Raw genomic sequence first — 20,117 nt, 5'->3', positions numbered from 1 at the left:
ATGCTAACTCACTATATGATGACAAAGATTCTATAGAGAAGCTCATCCAACACAGTTTTAAAATAACCCACTGCTTCACAGCATCTGGTTCCTCTTCTGTATAGTCAAATTGATTCATATTCAGTTCTCTTGATCCTGTTCCTTTTTCTTTGGCTTCCTCGTGTAGATATTTTACAGCACCATGGCTACTTCTCAAAATCGTATTCTCACACACTATCACCCACATAGTGCACTACTTTTTATCCCTTATAGGGCTCTGGTCAAAAGCTATGCATCCTATTCGGAATGGGGTACAGTTGAAGTCGGAAATTTACATACCCCTTAGCCAAATACATTTAAACTCAGTTTTTCACAATTCCTAACATTTAATCCTAGTAAAAATGTCCTGTTTTAGGTCAGTTGGGATCACCACTTTATTTTAAGAATCTATAATGTCAGAATAATAGTAGAGCGAATTATTTATTTCAGCTTTTATTTCTTTCACCACATTCCCAGTCGGTCAGAAGTTTACATACACTCAATTAGTATTTGGTAGCATTGCCTTTAAATTGTTTAACTTGGGTCGAAAGTTGCAGGTAGCCTTCCACAAGAATCCCACAATACATTGGGTGAATTTTGGTCCATTCCTCCTGACAGAGCTGGTGTAACTGAGTCAGGTTTGTAGGCCTCCTTGCTCGCACATGCTTTTTCAGTTCTGCCTACAAAATTTCTATGGGATCGAGGTCAGGGCTTTGTGATGGCCACTCCAATACCTTGATTTTGTTGTCCTTAAGCTATTTTGCCACAACTTTAGAAGTATGCTTGGGTCATTGTCCATTTGGAAGACCCATTTGTGACCAAGTTGTAACTGATGTCTTGAGATGTTGCTTCAATATATCCACATACCATTCCTTCTCATGATGCCATCTATTTTGTGAAGTGCACCAGTCCCTCCTGCAGCAAAGCACCCCCACAACATGATGCTGCCACCCCTGTGCTTCATGGTTGGGATGGTGTTCTTCAACTTGCAAGCATCCCCCTTTTTCCTCCAAACATAACGATGGTCATTGTGGCCAAACAGTTATATTTTTGTTTCATCAGACCAAAGGACATTTCTCAAAATGTCTCCTATGATCTTTGTCCCCATGTGCAGTTGCAAACTGTAGTCTGGCTTTTTTATGGTGGTTTTGGAGCAGTGGCTTCTTCCTTGCTGAGCGGCCTCTCAGGTTATGTCAATATAGGACTTGTTTGACTGTGGATATAGATACTTTTGTACCTGTTTCCTCCCGCATCTTCACAAGGTCCTTTGCTGTTGTTCTGGGATTGATTTGCACTTTTCGCACCAAAGTACATTAATTTTTAGGAGACAGAAAGTGTCTCCTTCCTGAGCGGTATGATGGCTACGTGGTCCCATGGTGTTTATACTTGCGTACTATTGTTTGTACAGATGAACGTGGTACCTTAAGAGGTTTGGAAATTGCTCCCAAGGATGAACCAGACTTGTGGAGGTCTACAATTCTTTTCTTCTGATATTCCCATGATGTCAAGCAAAGAGGCACTGAGTTTGAAGGTAGTCCTTGAAATACATCCACAGGTATCCCTCCAATTGATTCAAATGATGTCAATTAGCCTATCAGAAACTTCTAAAACCATGACATCATTTTCTGGAAATTTCCAAGCTGTTTAAAGGCACAGTCAACTTAGTGTATGTAAACGTCTGACCCATTGGAATTGTGATACAGTGAATTATAAGTTAAATAATCTGTCTGTAAACAATTGTTGGAAGAATTACTTGTGTCATGCACAAAGTAGATGTCCTAACTGACTTGCCAAAACTATAGTTTGTTAACAAGATATTTGTGGAGTGGTTAAAAAACTAGTTTTAATGACTACAACCTAAGTGTATGTAAACTTCCGACTTCAATTATATATATATATGACTCAAAGTATTTGTTTGCACAAAAAAATTATATATATTTCTTTAACTTGATTTTAAATGCAGCCCATTGAAAACTTTGAGATAATACTAAAGGAAATGTTGAATGTCAACAGTGGATTTCAATGGCCACAGTGGATAGAAAATATATCTGGCCATTTCATTATCATCTACAATACAGACCAACAAGCCAGTCTGTAGAGGGGGATTCACATTAAATGGGGGAGAGAGAAAGAGAGCAAGAGAGAGAGAGAGCATCAGAGAGAGAGAGCTATGCTCTAACACTCACTTTGTAGCCAGTAGCAGCAACGGGAGAAACGGTAGTATCTCTCCACCTCCTCCAGGGAAATACGAACAGACATCCCTCTTTTCTCCTTCACCGGCCTTAAACACAACTTCAACTCTTCCTCCATACTTTTGTCCTCAGTCTCTCCCCCCATCCATATGAGAGTTTCCACCCTCTCCCCCTCTACCTCTATCCTTTTATCTATCTCTGTCCCTCTCTTCATCTTTTCCCATGAATATACATCTGATAGTTCCTTCATGTGTGATTCCTCCATGCTCTCCCCTGTCAACCTTGAGTCCAAATCTAACTCTAACTCTCCCTGACGTCCAGGTAAACACTCTAGCTGTCCCTCCATGTTAAGCCAATGATCCTCCTGCTCCTTCTGTCCCTCTATTCGTTCCCCTGAGTCTAGCCCCATCTGTCCTACACTCCGCTCTGACTCCCCCTCTACACACAGTCCTGAGTCCAACTCTACCTCACACTCTTCCTCCTCCTCTCCTCCTTGTTCTGACACCTCTCTCCCGTCCTCTCCTGTAGTTCCCCCACTCCCCTTCCCCTCTTCCAAGTATCTCTGTCTCCGCTCCTTTAGGTCCAGTTCCATGCAGCTCAGTTCAGGCAGGACTGCTGCATTCCCTCTGTGTCGCTCCCTCGCTATCTCTACCTCCGCCCTACCACTCTTTACCCCTGCCCTCCTGCTCTCATTCCCACACTCCCTCCCTCTTCGCTCTCAGGCTGTCGGTGATTTATAGCCTGCAGCATGTCACTCAGGCATTACCCTGCCCTGACTTCCTCTTCCCACCTCAGGTTACCTCCTCTAACCACTACACTACAGGACAATAGCTGACCCTCCCTGCTCATTACCATTTTCTCCTATACCTGCCCATGTAACTCATGTGTGTTTACCTCAGGATATGACATTCCATGTCATCTGTTACATGAGCTAAACTGGGTCTGCCTCTGCATCTGAAACCATAGACATAGTATTTGTAATTGTAGTTATATGCCTGAAACACTCATACCTGGACATGTGTATACTAGTCCCCCTACCCAAGTCAGCGCAGGTACACAGGGATCACAGCTCTGGGCTTGTATTTACAAAGTATCTTAGAGTAGGAGTGCTAGGATCTAGCAACAGGTCCCATTATCTTATTCATTATGGTCTGAAATTCCAAATTGATCCTAGAACAGAACTCTTACTCTGAGACTTTGTGAATAAAGGCCCAGGGCTCATTTCTATGTCCTCATTCACCTGCACTAACAGAGCATGGCCTCTCCTCCTGTCCTGCCTACCGTCCTGTCCTACCTTATCTCAGCTAATCAGGACCAGCAGGACAAAGACTCTATTCAAAACCCTAGTCCCATTTAACTATTCACACACTGCATTCTAACAGCACCATTCACCATTTAACCATTCACACACTGCATTCTAACAGCACCATTCACCAGTTAACCATTCACACACTGCATTCTAACAGCACCATTCACCATTTAAACATTCACACAATGGATTCTAACAGCACCATTCACCAGTTAACCATTCACACACTGCATTCTAACAGCACAATTCAATAGTTAACCATTCACACACTGCATTCTAACAGCACCATTTACCATTTAACCATTCACACACTGCATTCCAACAGCACCATTCAAAGAAAGAGTCTATTCTAACTAACTATCTCACTCAAAGACTTCATTCTTACAAAACCACTGAAAGATCTGATTCTTAATTTTACCTCTCAATGACAGAGACAGTTCTGACTAAATATAGTTATTCTGATCCTATTGATAGATGGCATGTGGAATGATGCCATTCTACCACAAATTAGACCATTCTTACCCATTTTATTTCAATGATCAGACTATTATCTGGCCCTATATACAGGTGCTGTAGCAGTAAAACAGTTAGGTGTCAAATGCTATACAACCATATGAATGTTTGTGTGTGAGACGCGTGTGTTTGCTTTCGCTGACCTGAGGGTGAAGAGGGAGGGAGAAAATGAGAGAGAGAAAGAATACCACACTTATGCAGCACTATTCAATAAGAGTGATATGAGTATTTAATGATGGATACAAATAGACCAATCAGTACAGTTTGTGTGGAGTGAGGTTGCAACAGATACCTGTCAATACTTGTGTAGAAAAGCCTGCCTGACATTTGACAACCTTTAGTCAGCGATAAAGAGAGAGAGAGAGAGAGACTCATTATGGGCAAAGTCTTACTTTGTTGATGAACCATGGAAGGAAAGCGAGGTGACAACAGTATTTGTCCCTTTACCCTGCAACATAGTGCTCAGAAACCCAGGGAGCCATTTCAGGGGGTAAACATAAGGTCTGGCTTTCACTCCCAGATAATGGGTTTAACAGAGCTGCTGGGAGAGGGGGAGATTTTTTTAGAAGAGATAGGAGACATACAGAAGTACAGTACACACTAGCCATACATCAGCCCCTTCCATTTCATACAGCCCATAACGTTGAGTAATAGGCAGAGCAAGAGGTTGCAATGAACAGTGACATTTAGTGAGATCCAGACTCAGTCACTTAGGGCTAAATGTCTGCAAGACCTTCATGGAGAAATAGACTGGCACACATAAACAAGAGTCATGGAGCAAGGCTGAATACATTACAGCAAGGCAAGGTTATACACGCAGTCTAGTCTCGCACTGTAGTCTCACACACACACACACACACACACACACACACACACACACACACACACACACACACACACACACACACACACACACACACACACACACACACACACACACACACACACACACACACACACACACACACACACACACACACACACACACACACACACACACACACCTAAGCCCAGAGCTGAACCAATGACTGACTCACACGATCTCAGTGGCACCAGAGGTAGCTTTTCCACACTGCTGCTACACCACCTCAGAGGGCTCCTCCTGAGCTTCCTCAGCATGTCTCCCCCTGTCTGAAGACCAGACTCTGGAGGTCCTCTACTGATGCTATTGCTAATGCTACAGCATGCACTTTAATAAACTACCCCCCACTGTGCAACTACTATAAAAATGCCCTCACAATAGCTTACTTGTATTGCTTCTAACACTGTGCTGTGCTATGCTAATGATCTCCCTAATTGTGATGTATCACTTCTGAGTCACTGCTACAACAACCTTTACTGCTGCAACTACAGCAACTGCTCAGTCTACTGTGTATTGTCTGTGTATTGTCCATCTGATGAGACTACTGTGTATTGTCCATCTGATGAGACTACTGTGTATTCTCCATCTGATGAGACTACTGTGTATTGTCCATCTGATGAGACTACTGTGTATTGTCCATCTGATGAGACTACTGTGTATTGTCCATCTGATGAGACTACTGTGTATTGTCCATCTGATGAGACTACTGTGTATTGTCCATCTGATGAGACTACTGTGTATTGTCCATCTGATGAGACTACTGTGTATTGTCCATCTGATGAGACTACTGTGTATTGTCCATCTGATGAGACTACTGTGTATTGTCCATCTGATGAGACTACTGCTTGGCTGCCTTCTTTTATACCTTTAAAATGGGTCCCAGAGTTACTTTTGGGTTTGTACTCTATGCCTGCACGAGCGAGTGTACACCCCCCAGTATGGAGCAGAGAAGCCCACAGGAAACCTTGTGTGTGATGATCTGGGCTCACTGCCCTAACAAAATCCTTCCAGAACCTCATCCCTAGAGGAAAGGACCCACGGAACAACCCCCGCCTTAACCTCACCCCACATTCCTTCCCCTCCATCCCACACAACACATTCTCTCCTACCGTTCCAGTCCCTCCAGGAGTTCCTTCGGCTGGCTTCGGGGGTGAAGGGGGAGGCCAGTCCAGAGATGTCCAGGCTCTGGATCATCTGACTCAGTCTGTTCATGATCCGGGAGGGCACCTCGCCTGCCCCCTCCCGCAGAAACTCATGGACAGACATTATGGACCGCGCTGCTCCCACACATCCAGAGGTACCCCGACCCGTACCCAGTTAGACCGCGCCGGTACACACTCCAAGAGGTAAGTGACTGGCTCTGGTCCGATTCAGTTGCAATGTACTATCACTCAGAGGAGTGATTCAGGACACACTCACATGCAGGCTGTGTGTAGAGGTGTGAATGCATAGTGTAGAGATAAGTCAGCCAGAAACAGGAGTCCAGTTCAATCCAAGCAGAGCCGAGCCCCAGAGCTAAGTCCTCGTCTGTCACTCATGCCTCAGCCAAGACTGATTTCAGAAAGTGCAGTGGGCCCGACACTGAACACACACACGCTCACACACTCCTCATCACGACCGAGCTAGAGTGAAGCATAAACACTTAAAGGAGAGAGAAAGAGAGAGGGGGGGGGAGGAACAGAGGGAGAGGAGGAGAGAAGAGGAGGGGTAGAAAGAGAGGGCAGCCGTTTAAGCACAAATCCCCTTCTGCTGGGGCTAATTATATCAGCCATTGCTTCTACCACTAATCTCTCTCAAGTCTATCCCTTGTTCCATGGTATACCGTTCTAAACATTTTAAAATGCAAACACAAATCAGATATGCCAGCAATCACACATGGCTCAATAGTTCAATGAAAGCTCTGGACTGCTAGAGGAGTTAAATCTAGATGAGTGTAGTGGCTAGTCATTGAGTGAGGGAGCTGGTTTATATTGGCAGACTCTCCATCTCTTGCTGTAAATAGATCATGAGGAAAAATGGCAGCCGTTTAGTGTCTACCTCGTTTAGGCATATAAGCTTGGAATAGGTTAGTGTGCAGAGATGCGGTGATAGTCAACAGGCAGGCAGGTTAACAGACTGTGGCTGCTACTGTAGGCTGTGAAAAGGTGAGAGGAGTGCCTCTCTCTCCCATACTGATGAGAACATTGTAGAGAAGGATAGACAAGACACCACCACTGTTGTCTCTCCATCACACCTCCACTCCATACACCTCTTCCCTCCCTCCCACAGCCCTCGTTTGTCATGTAGGTGAGCTTCACCCCTCATTCTCAACCTCCTCAAATCTGCTGTCTCTCTTCTGCACGCACAGAATGCTGGGTTAGAATGAAAATATGCACACCCTGGCAGTCAACTAGGAATTAGTTGAGAAACACTGATCTGAAACAAGCATAGGCTCCTGGCAACCCTTCTGGTCATAAACCACAGATACAGGAGTCAAAGCTGACCTTGCTGGGTTTTCAAGCTGGCTCAAATCATGCAACCAGCAAACCAGGAAGATTGTCAAAGACACTCCCTGTTGGAGGGGGGACAGAGAGCGAGAGAGAGAGAGATACTGTGTGTTCTGCACTGTACAATTTAACTCAAGCTGCAGACAGCACTGACCTTGCTGATTGAGCTCAGATTGCTCTTTATGTGATTTCTGATCTAAACTGCATCTCCCTGCAGATAGACTCTCAGCTCATCAGGAATATAAAGTGTTGTAATCAGCAGAGAGGGGGCAGAGATGTTGGGCAGCAATCACTTCTGTCCTCACCTCGATTTCCTAACTGGCTGATTTGACCTACTTCTAGTCAATCCACATCCACACTGACACATCTAGATCACATAAACACTGACTGGGCATTATCTATTGGAATATGCTACTGTGTAGATCATGAGACAGAGAGGTGGCATCGCTGTGCGTGATTGTTCGAGCGCCCGTGCACGCATACGTGTGCGTAGGTGGGCCAGTGGGCATGCGCCGTAGGTGCGTGTGTGTGAAGCTTTGGATAGCCCTATAGAGACAGACCGGTAGTAAAGCCTGCTATAACGGAGCTAGGATTTCTACCCAGGTTTAGGAGGAGTTACCTGGTGCCATCAAACAGGAAGCACAGCTGCCCTCAAAACTCTGGGTAGAAGGTCTGTACAAGCCTGTACAGGCAGATGGATAAGCAGTTTGCCAGCCTCTAGCAGCAATGGGCATAGTGGGTGATATGAGAACTGTGCAGTTTAGTCTACACATAGTGGGCCATAGACATGGTGGCACTGTTTCGTCTGTTTTTTATATTAGGGTCACTAATCTGGTTTATTACGGTGTCCATCTGAATAATGGTTGATTTTGTGCATGACAGTGAAACGCTTAGTAATTCTAGTTAATAGTTCTGCTCATGGGGTTTACAACATGCTTGACTGGTTTCAGATCATGTTACAACATTATAACTCAAGGGGCTTTATTGGCATGGGAAACATATGTTAACATTGCCAAAGCAAGTGAAGAAGACGTTAAACAAAAGTGAAAAAAAAAAAAAAATGTACAGTAATCATAACTCACAAAAGTTCCAAAAGAATAAAAGACATTTCAAATGTCACATTATGTGCAAATAGTTAAAGTGCAAAAGGGAAAATAAATAAGCATAAATATGGGTTGTATTTACAATGATGTTTGTTCTTGACTGGTTGCCCTTTTCTTGCGGCAACAGGTCACAAATCTTGCTGCTGTGATTGCATTGTGGTATTTCACCCAGTAGATATGAGAGATTATAAAAATGTTGTTTGTTTTCAAATTCTTTGTGGATCTGTGTAATCTGAGGGAAATGTCTCTGATATGGTCATACATTTGGCAGGAGGTTAGGAAGTGCAGCTCAGTTTACAGCTAATTTTGTGGGCGCATAGCCTGTATTCTCTTGAGAGCCAGGTCTGTCTGTGGCTCTGATGTTTAGGCGGAGGTATGTATAGTTGTGAGTGCTCTAGGGCAATGGTGTCTAGATATCATTTGTAGTCCTGGCAACTGGACCTTTTTTGGAAGACCATTATTTTTGTCTTACGGAGATTTACTGTCAGGGCCCAGGTCTGAGAATCTGTGAAGAAGATCTAGTTGCTGCTGTAGGTCTTTCTCCCCCACTCCCTCCCTCCCTACTCTCTGTGAATGTTGGCACGATTTCTCTCTGATGGCCAGAGGGAAGTCACATTCTCCCTAACAACAGACCACAAAAAGAGAGACAAAAACAAGACATCTCATCAAAAACCAGAGAGACAGGTGAATTGTCTAGTACAGGGGTGGGCAACTCCAGTCCTCGAGGGCCTGATTGGTGTCACACTTCTTCTCCATCCCTAGCAAACACAGCTAATTAACCACATGTCATTATAAACTGAAGATCATGATTAGGAGATTTTTGGAGTCAATCAGGCCATCGAGGTTTGGAATTGCCCGCACTAGAGAAACACACAGCCAAGTATTCCTCTATGTGAGCCAGTCTTGGCCCAAAAAAAGGTAAAGAACCTGGGGGCTAATAGGGGTGAATCTGTCACCTGTCCATGACTGATTCCTCAGTATCTACCATCACATCACACAATACACAATACACACACACACACACACACACACACACACACACACACACACACACACACACACACACACACACACACACACACACACACACACACACACACACACACACACACACACACACACACACACACACACACACACTGCATACAAAACACACACACACACACACACACACACTGCATACAAAACACACACACACACTGCATACAAAACACACACACTGCATACAAAACACACACACACACACACACACACACACACACACACACACACACACACACACACACACACACACACACACACACACACACACACACACACACACACACACACACACACACACACACACACACACACACACACTATACCTAAACACACACATACCCTCCAACACACCCACGCACTGTACAACACACAAACACACACACCCTACAACACACACCAACACAACACACACACACCCACACAGTACAACACACACACACCCACACCTTACAACACACACACACACCTTACAGCACACACACACACACACACACACACACACACACACACACACACACACACACACACACACACACACACACACACACACACACACACACACACACACACACACACACACACACACACACACACACACACACACATACTTCCCCACACACACATACTTCCCCACACACACATACTTCCCCCCACACACACACACATACTCCCCCACACACATACCCCCCCACACACATACCCCCACACACACATACCCCCCCACACACCCACCCTACAACACACACACCAACACCATACAACACACACCACAGTCCAGGTGACTACTTCATTAAGATTCTAAGGTACTGCATCTCAGTGCTAGAGGCATCACTACAGACACCTTGGTCCGAATCCAGGCTGTATCAAATTTGGACTCATCAGACCAAATTTTCCAACCACCGTGCCATTGCGAGACGCAGAGTAGGTGAATGGATGATCTATCTTTTTCAGTAGGACAATGACCCAACACACCTCCAGGCTGTGTAAGGGCTATTTGACCAAGAAGGAGAGTGTAATGTCGTTCGTCTGTTGTATGAAGAGAGTCAGACCGAAATGCAGCGTGTAGGTTACTCATGACTTTAATGAAAAAATAATCGCGGTACATGAAATAACGGTATAAGAAAACAACAAACGAAACGAGAAACCTATTACAGCTTATCTGGTGACTAAAACACTAAGACAGGAACAAACACCCACAAAATACAACGCGAACTCAGGCTACCTAAATACGGTTCCCAATCAGAGACAACGATAAGCAGCTGACTCCAATTGAGAATCCCCTCAGGCAAGCCAAGCCTAACTAGACACACCCCTAATCATACACAATCCCAATTACTACAAACCCCAATACGAATACAACATATAAACCCATGTCACACACTGGCTTACCCAAACATATACCAAAAACACAAAATATAATGACCAAGGCGTGACAGAAACCCCCCCTAAGGTGCGGACTCCCGGACGCACCTCAAGAGCATAGGGAGGGTCCGGGTGGGCGTCTGTCCATGGTGGCGGTTCTGGCTCGGGACGTGGACCCCACTCCATTAATGTCCTATTTCCTCTCCTTCGCGTCCTGGGATAATCCACTTTCTCCGCCGACCACGGCCTGATAGTCCTCACCCTGATCCCCACATAACTGAGGGGCAGCTCGGGACCGAGGGGCAGCTCGGGACCGAGGGGCAGCTCAGGACAGAGGGGCATCTCAGGACAGAGGGGCAGCTCAGGACAGAGGGGCAGCTCAGGACAGAGGGGCATCTCAGGAAGGGCATCTCAGGACAGAGGGGCAGCTCAGGACAGAAGGGCATCTCAGGACAGAGGGGCAGCCCGGGACTGAGGGGCAGCTCGGGACAGAAGCAGCCTGGTACTGAGAGGAAGCCTAGTACTGAGAGGAAGCTCAGTACTGAGAGGAAGCTCAGTACTGAGAGGAAGCTCAGGCAGGTAGTAGGCTCTGGTAAATCCTGGCTGGCTGGTGGAACTGGAAGATTCAGGTTGTCTGGCCGATCTAGAAGATCTTGGCAGACTGGCACTTCTGGCGGATCCTGGCAGACTGGCACTTCTGGCGGATCCTGGCAGACTGGCGACGCTGGGCCGACTGGCGGCGCTGGGCAGACTGGGAGCACTGGGCAGACTGGGAGCACAGGGCAGACTGGGAGCACTGGGCAGACTGGGAGCACTGGGCAGACTGGAGACTCCGGCAGCGCAGGAGAGGAGAAAGGCTCTGGCTGTGCTAAACAGGCGGGAGACTCCAACAGCGCAGGAGAGGAGAAAAGCTCTGGCTGCGCTAAACAAGCAGAAGACTCCGGCAGCGCAGGAGGGGAGAAAAGCGCTGGCTGCGCTGAACAGGCGAGGCGCACTGGAGGCCTGGTGCGTGGTGCTGGAACTGGTGGTACTGGCGCGAGGACACACACAGGAAGCCTGGTGTGGGGAGCTGCTACCGGAGGACTGGTGTGTAGAGGTGGCTCTGGATAGACCGGACCGTGCAGGCGCACTGGAGCTCTTGAGCACCGAGCCTGTCCAAGTTTACCTGGCTCGATGCCCACTCTAGCCCGGCCAATAGGAAGGGCTGGTATGTGTCGCAGCTGGCTCTGCACCCGCACTGGAACCACCGTGCGCTCCATAGCATAACACGGTGCCTGCCCGGTCTCTCTAGCCCAACGGTGAGCACAGGGAGTATGCGCAGGTCTCCTACCTGGCATAACTATTCTCCCCTCTAGCCCCCCCCAAGACATTTTTTGGGGTGACTTTCCGGTTCCCAACCGCGTCGCCGTGCTGCCTCCTCATACCTGCGCCTCTCCGCTTTAGCTGCTTCTATTTCCTCCTTGGGACGGCGATATTCTCCCGGCTGCGCCCAGGGTCCTTTTCCATCTAATTCCTCCTCCCATGTCCAAATCTCCAAATGGTGCAGTCTCTCCCACTGCAACTGCTGAAGCGAATCCCAGGCGGGCTCCTGCACTCGCTCTGGGTCGGCCGCCCACCTGTCAATTTCTTCCCACGTCGTATAATCCATGCTTCTACTGTCCATAACGTCCTCCTTCAGATCCTGCCAGTTCACACGCTGCTCAGTCTGTGAGTGGTGGGTTTCTGTAACATCGTTCGTCTGTTGTATGAAGAGAGTCAGACCGAAATTCAGCGTGTAGGTTACTCATGACTTTAATGAAAAAATAATCGCGGTACATGAAATAACGGTATAAGAAAACAACAAACGAAACGAGAAACCTATTACAGCCTATCTGGTGACTACAACACTAAGACAGGAACAAACACCCACAAAATACAACGCGAACTCAGGCTACCTAAATACGGTTCCCAATCAGAGACAACGATAAGCAGCTGACTGACTACAATTGTGAATCGCCTCAGGCAGCCAAGCCTAACTAGACACACCCCTAATCATACACAATCCCAATTAATACAAACCCCAATACGAATACAACATATAAACCCATGTCACACCCTGGTTTACCCAAACATATACCAAAAACACAAAATATAATGACCAAGGCGTGACAGAGAGTGATGGAGTGCTGCATCAGATGACCTGGCCTCCACAATCACTCGACCTCAACCCAGTTGAGATGTTTTGGTATGAGTTGGAAGGAAATGCAGCCAACAAGTGCTCAGCACTTCATCAAGGCAAAGGGTGGCTACTTTGAAGAATCTTAAATATAAATATATTTTTGATTTTGTTTAACACTTTTTTGGTTACTACATGATTCCATATGTGTTATTTCATAGTTTTGATGTCTTCACTATTATTCTACAATGTAGAAAATAATACAAAATAAATAAAAACCCTTGAATGAGTAGGTGTTTCCAAACTTTTGACTGGTACTGTATATTCAGTCCATAAATAAATGAAGTACTATTTAAGATGACATTTATTGAAACCGTAATATCAACTGGTCATATTATATCGTGGAACACAATCTTGAAAAAGGCAGTACCCTCAGCAGTGGAGCTTTCTAGTAAAAGCTATGGCTGTGCAATGTCATAGCTTTGTTTTGTTAATTTAGCAGAAAGACACACATTTCCCGAGCCCACAGTCAACACAACTATTTTATAGTAAAAATAACATGTAATATAACACAACAGAATATTTTTCCAAATGAAAAAAGTTGCCAGTGAGAAGTAATGCATGCACATCTCATGCCTGGAACAGTTATTTACAGAGTGATCATTTGAAATGAGGCTCATTTTGGCGAGTTGAAAGACAATTCTTTCAGGGTTACAAACCAAAATGTGTTGTTTTTGATATACGGACGTTTGATTTAGTTTATGCTGCCTGTTCTTTGGACTTTTCCGAATGCATGAACAATTCCACGTTGAACACTGCAAGCAACATTCCACCAAATAGCTGTAGCCTACAGGCCTATGTGAGTTTATAGGTGGAGCTTTGACATCCGTTCGAGTACTAGAGTAGTACTAGATTACTCATGCCCATGCTACTACACACAAACTACAGCCCCTCTGAATAATATCTCAAAAGCTTGTATGATTCTAACGAGCAGACAGCCAAAACATTGACACTGGTGTTGCCTTGGTAACTGTTATTTCTATATTGACAGTTACAGACTGATATACCACTTCTCTAAGTCTGCCTGACCAAAATCCATATGGCCAATATCAACACTGGAGAGCAGTCCCCCTGGGCCTAAAGCTGATATTGAGCCTGTGTGTGTGTGTGTGTGTGTGTGTGTGTGTGTGTGTGTGTGTGTGTGTGTGTGTGTGTGTGTGTGTGTGTGTGTGTGTGTGTGTGTGTGTGTGTGTGTGTGTGTGTGTGTGTGTGTGTGTGTGTGTGTGTGTGTGTGTGTGTGTGTGTGTGTGTGTGTGTGTGTGTTAGAGGACGCCTTTGTTTGCGTGCGTGTGTGGGATCAAGCCATAGATGTGTAACTCAATAGAAGGCCAGTCCAGCAGGAGTCACATTAATAGGATGAGATGGATTGAGAGGATTATTGGCTGTCTAATAAGTATATCCTGTGGCTAGGGAGGATCATATCTAATAAGTATATCCTGTGGCTAGGGAGGATCATATCTAATAAGTATATCCTGTGGCTAGGGAGGATCATATCTAATAGATAATACCTGATATTATGTATATGTAAGTACATGTTGTCCATAATACACATAAAATGCACAACTGATATAGCCCACCACCTTTTAAACTCACAAAACTCAATGACAACCAGGCGTAGAACACTCACAGCAACAGTTCATGTTTGCAATCTGTGTGTAAACCTGCACCAAAAGACAGTAGAAATGTATGATGGATATACATTATGACCAAAACCATTTTACACATACATGACATATAGTAAAAACATGGCTTCAGTAGGAAGGAATGTCAGTGACAGAGGAGATGTTGTGTGTAACTCCAAGTCAGGAGAGATGATGAGAGATATAGACGTGAAGTAGCATGTTCTGGGCCACCTGGTCTCCTATTACAGACCTACACATTTACTGTTGTTAACTTCAGGATAGTGGTGAAAGAAACAGAATTACAATCTTCTGTTTACACCCATGTTTGAGTCCTATATTACATGGTTATTGTAATACAGTAGTAACCATGTAATACAACAGGTATGGTGGTTATGTTAGAGAAAATCCTCTATGTGTCTATCTTCTCTATCATTTGATCTAAACTTATCAACCAAAGTATTCTAGAGCGGCACGGGTACTGACACTCTAAAACAAATAAATGTAAAGACATGACGTCACCCCATGACAACAGGCAGGAAAAACCAAGCCAATTCCAGAGTCGTTACATCCCCCTGCAGAGGTGCCGATGACTCAATACCACACTGCATACACACAAACACGTTACCTTTCAGCTCCAAAACACAGCTTCACAGAACATAGCTAAGTGTCCTCCCATACCAGTGATGGGTCGGTCATTGACAAGGATAACATACAAACCAATTAGTGTACAACTACGCCACATATAGCAATGTTTTAATAGTCATACTGTTGGGTAAGGCGACACTATCTTCTCAGACGTGTTTAAAATGAGCATGTACTTGTTACCTATGTTTTGGCTGGTCATGCTTGTTACCTACGTTTTGGCTGGTCATGCTCTTGTTACCTAGGTTTTGGCTGGTCATGCTCTTGTTACCTAGGTTTTGGTTGGTCATGCTCTTGTTACCTAGGTTTTGGCTGGTCATGCTCTTGTTACCTAGGTTTTGGCTGGTCATGCTCTTGTTACCTACGTTTTGGCTGGTCATGCTCTTGTTACCTAGGTTTTGGCTGGTCATGCTTGTTACCTACGTTTTGGCTGGTCATGCTCTTGTTACCTAGGTTTTGGCTGGTCATGCTCTTGTTACCTAGGTTTTGGCTGGTCATGCTCTTGTTACCTAGGTTTTGGCTGGTCATGCTCTTGTTACCTAGGTTTTGGCTGGTCATGCTCTTGTTACCTAGGTTTTGGCTGGTCATGCTCTTGTTACCTAGGTTTTGGCTGGTCATGCTCTTGTTCCCTAGGTTTTGGCTGGTCATGCTCTTGTTACCTAGGTTTTGGCTGGTCATGCTCTTGTTACCTAGGTTTTGGCTGGTCATGCTCTTGTTACCTAGGTTTTGGCTGGTCATGCTCTTGTTACCTACGTTTTGGCTGGTCATGCTTTTGTTACCTATGTTTTGGCTGGTCATGCTCTTGTTACCTACGTTTTGGCTGGTCATGCTCGTTACCTACGTTTTGTCTGGTCATGCTCTTGTTACCTATGTTTTGGCTGGTCATGCTCTTGTTACCTAGGTTTTGGCTGGTCATGCTCTTGTTACCTAGGTTTTGGCTGGTCATGCTCTTGTTACCTACGTTTTGGCTGGTCATGCTCTTGTTACCTACGTTTTGGCTGGTCATGCTCTTGTTACCTACGTTTTGGCTGGTCATGCTCTTGTTACCTACGTTTTGGCTGGTCATGCTCTCGTTACCTACGTTTTGGCTGGTCATGCTCGTTACCTACGTTTTGTCTGGTCATGCTCTTGTTACCTACGTTTTGGCTGGTCATGCCCAGATCTTTCCCCTGATTAGAGTCCCGGGTATCTTGTTACCTACGTTTTGGCTGGTCATGCTCTTGTTACCTACGTTTTGGCTGGTCATGCTCTTGTTACCTACGTTTTGGCTGGTCATGGTTACATTTTGCATGCTCTTGTTACCTACGTTTTGGCTGGTCATGCTCTTGTTACCTATGTTTTGGCTGGTCATGCTCTTGTTACCTATGTTTTGGCTGGTCATGCTCTTGTTACCTATGTTTTGGCTGGTCATGCTCTTGTTACCTATGTTTTGGCTGGTCATGCTCTTGTTACCTATGTTTTGGCTGGTCATGCTCTTGTTACCTACGTTTTGGCTGGTCATGCTCTTGTTACCTACGTTTTGGCTGGTCATGCTCTTGTTACCTACGTTTTGGCTGGTCATGCTCTTGTTACCTACGTTTTGGCTGGTCATGCTCGTTACCTAGGTTTTGGCTGGTCATGCTCGTTACCTACGTTTTGGCTGGTCATGCTCTCGTTACCTACGTTTTGTCTGGTCATGCTCGTTACCTACGTTTTGTCTGGTCATGCTCTTGTTACCTACGTTTTGGCTGGTCATGCTCTTGTTACCTATGTTTTGGCTGGTCATGCTCTTGTTACCTAGGTTTTGGCTGGTCATGCTCTTGTTACCTAGGTTTTGGCTGGTCATGCTCTTGTTACCTAGGTTTTGGCTGGTCATGCTCTTGTTACCTACGTTTTGGCTGGTCATGCTCTTGTTACCTACGTTTTGGCTGGTCATGCTCTTGTTACCTACGTTTTGGCTGGTCATGCTCGTTACCTACGTTTTGGCTGGTCATGCTCTCGTTACCTACGTTTTGGCTGGTCATGCTCGTTACCTACGTTTTGTCTGGTCATGCTCTTGTTACCTAGGTTTTGGCTGGTCATGCTCTTGTTACCTAGGTTTTGGCTGGTCATGCTCTTGTTACCTACGTTTTGGCTGGTCATGCTCGTTACCTACGTTTTGGCTGGTCATGCTCTTGTTACCTACGTTTTGGCTGTTCATGCTCTTGTTACCTAGGTTTTGGCTGGTCATGCTCTTGTTACCTAGGTTTTGGCTGGTCATGCTCTTGTTACCTATGTTTTGGCTGGTCATGCTCTTGTTACCTACGTTTTGTCTGGTCATGCTCTTGTTACCTACGTTTTGTCTGGTCATGCTCTTGTTACCTACGTTTTGGCTGGTCATGCTCTTGTTACCTACGTTTTGGCTGTTCATGCTCTTGTTACCTAGGTTTTGGCTGGTCATGCTCTTGTTACCTAGGTTTTGGCTGGTCATGCTCTTGTTACCTAGGTTTTGGCTGGTCATGCTCTTGTTACCTACGTTTTGGCTGGTCATGCTCTTGTTACCTAGGTTTTGGCTGGTCATGCTCTTGTTACCTACGTTTTGGCTGGTCATGCTCTTGTTACCTACGTTTTGGCTGGTCATGCTCTTGTTACCTACGTTTTGTCTGGTCATGCTCTTGTTACCTACGTTTTGTCTGGTCATGCTCTTGTTACCTACGTTTTGTCTGGTCATGCTCTTGTTACCTACGTTTTGGCTGGTCATGCTCTTGTTACCTACGTTTTGGCTGTTCATGCTCGTTACCTACGTTTTGGCTTTACATTTCAGAAAAATCTTTCTTAACAACAGTACCTCCTGTATGTTACTCAGATTTCTATTGTTAGTGATGCTGTTGATACACACCTATGTTTTGGGTGACCAGTCGGAGACTCTCCAGCATCGTTCCTAGAGCCATCTCCTCCGTCTTCATCCACAGGATCATCCTCAGGAGGGGGAACGGGAGTCCTGTTAACCAGAAAAGGGACGCCGTGGCTGGAGAGAGATTGAGCCTGCTTGCCTGTCTCCCTGGTACTTCAGACAGCCAATGCTGTGGTGGAGGGAGAGAGGGACTGGCGTAGCTGCTTATCCCAGGGGAGAAGAGGCAAGAGGGGGGAGACTGCACAGTCACTAGCCCAGGGTAAGGATGCTATTGGGGGTGGGGGGTCTTGCCTGGCTGGCTCGCACTACAAATGGTGTGGAGGATGTGAGTGGAGAGAGGTGCTGCAGAAAGGAGAGAAGAGAGTAATGTTTTAGAGAAGAGATAGGATGCTGGCTACAGAGGGGATGGGGAGGATGCTGAAGCTGCGATGGAAGCAGATGTCCCCAGCTGCAGTGACAGAGAGATGCAGAGTGGAGGATGTCGGCACTGGAGAGGAGGAAAAGAGGGGGCTGGCTCACAGATGCACTGCATGCACCCTCAACATGCACACACACAATGCAGACCTAGAGAGGAGGGGGATTGCAGCCAAGTCAGATTTTTGCAGACTCATACACATCACACACACAACTGATAGGACTGAGGCTTGGCTGCAGTCACAGCAAGGAGAGAGGTCAGTTTGATTTAAAGTCTCCCTGCAGCTCTGAGAAAGGACATGACTGCAATCAATGAAGAGAGTGAGGGGGGAGGGGTAGAGAAAATGTAAGAGAAGAACATTAAGGTTTACCTCATCCTCATTAACAGCATGATGGTTATCACTTGCTGTTATCATTCATTATTTGTGGTTGTTTTCTATGTGGGCTCTGAGATTAGCTGTCCTCCATCACAACCATGTGGCCATCCTGTGCCATTACAATACATTACTGTGGTGCACTGGGCCAGAACACTGGGCCCGCTCAACCTAGCCAGGTCATATATATCCTCCAATAAGAATGCAGCTACTGTGACATACAGGATGACAGGATGGAGTCTGACAAACCGGTGTGTTAAACAATGTATTTATTACAAGCAGAAATACAGTACAGAGCATTGTCCTCATTCGCTACAGATAGGCTGGCAAAATGTCAACAAAATTAATTTTCAATCATTGTAGAAAAACAAGCTCGAAAACTGCTCACGGATACAAACAATGTAGGTTTGTATGTTACGCAGAATACCGTTTGACTTTGAGGTCACAGTACAGTAGTCCAGGAGCAGTATGGTGAGAGCACCTAAAGTTATGCTGATAATAACGTTTATAAAAGCAGTGGACATTCTGGTCAGCAACAGTCACAAGGCTGGTGTGGTTAACCAATGAGAGAGAGAGAGAGAGAGAGAGAGAGAGAGAGAGAGAGAGAGAGAGAGAGAGAGAGAGAGAGAGAGAGAGAGAGAGAGAGAGAGAGAGAGAGAGAGAGACGAGAGAGAGAGAGTCTCTGTGGGTGACTAGCCGATTTATAGAACTCAGTGCACTTACAGTAGTAAACCTTGTTTTGAGGGATCTGAGGTGTACAAAGTGCTGTAGTCTTCAGTGTGTTTATTCTGTGGGTCTACTTTTTAATTTTGTCTGTTCCAAAAACGAAAGCAATATCTCAATACATAGAGTTAAAATAGAATCTTCTCCCCTGGATACAAAAGTATCAATATAATATATTTTGATTGATATATATTTTCAATAACATGGATAATTGTAATAATACTACTACTACTAATAATAATAAGTGACAACGTGATGATTTGACCTCTCATCCAATGAGTAACAAACAGTGAATACTCTCCTCATAACCACCTGCCTTAGTGTTCCAGCTACATTGTATTTTGGCCTGTAGTAATGATAAGAACA

At 45.4% G+C, this 20,117-nt stretch overlaps 1 protein-coding gene across 10 annotated transcripts in view; it reads right to left on the bottom strand.

The window, feature by feature from the left end:
• Positions 1-18,590, bottom strand: part of LOC124044901 (guanine nucleotide exchange factor DBS-like) — a 72,039-nt gene extending 53,449 nt beyond the window's left edge. For 5 of the 10 annotated variants that reach the window (XM_046364156.1, XM_046364160.1, XM_046364159.1 and 2 more), the window contains exon 1: positions 2,205-2,724. In XM_046364156.1, the coding sequence (XP_046220112.1) occupies positions 2,205-2,619 (415 nt within the window). In that variant the 5' untranslated portion in view covers positions 2,620-2,724. Of the gene's footprint in view, positions 1-2,204; positions 2,727-6,003; positions 6,485-18,225 lie in introns of those variants that run through there. The other 5 variants (XR_006840763.1, XR_006840762.1, XM_046364171.1 and 2 more) reach the window with 4 other exon arrangements.
• Between the last annotated feature and the right edge of the window lie 1,527 nt (positions 18,591-20,117).

This window comes from Oncorhynchus gorbuscha, linkage group LG01 (genome assembly GCF_021184085.1).
Source record: "Oncorhynchus gorbuscha isolate QuinsamMale2020 ecotype Even-year linkage group LG01, OgorEven_v1.0, whole genome shotgun sequence".
NCBI classification, from domain to species: Eukaryota; Metazoa; Chordata; class Actinopteri; order Salmoniformes; family Salmonidae; genus Oncorhynchus; species Oncorhynchus gorbuscha.
This window is presented reverse-complemented; position numbering and strand designations above follow the sequence as displayed.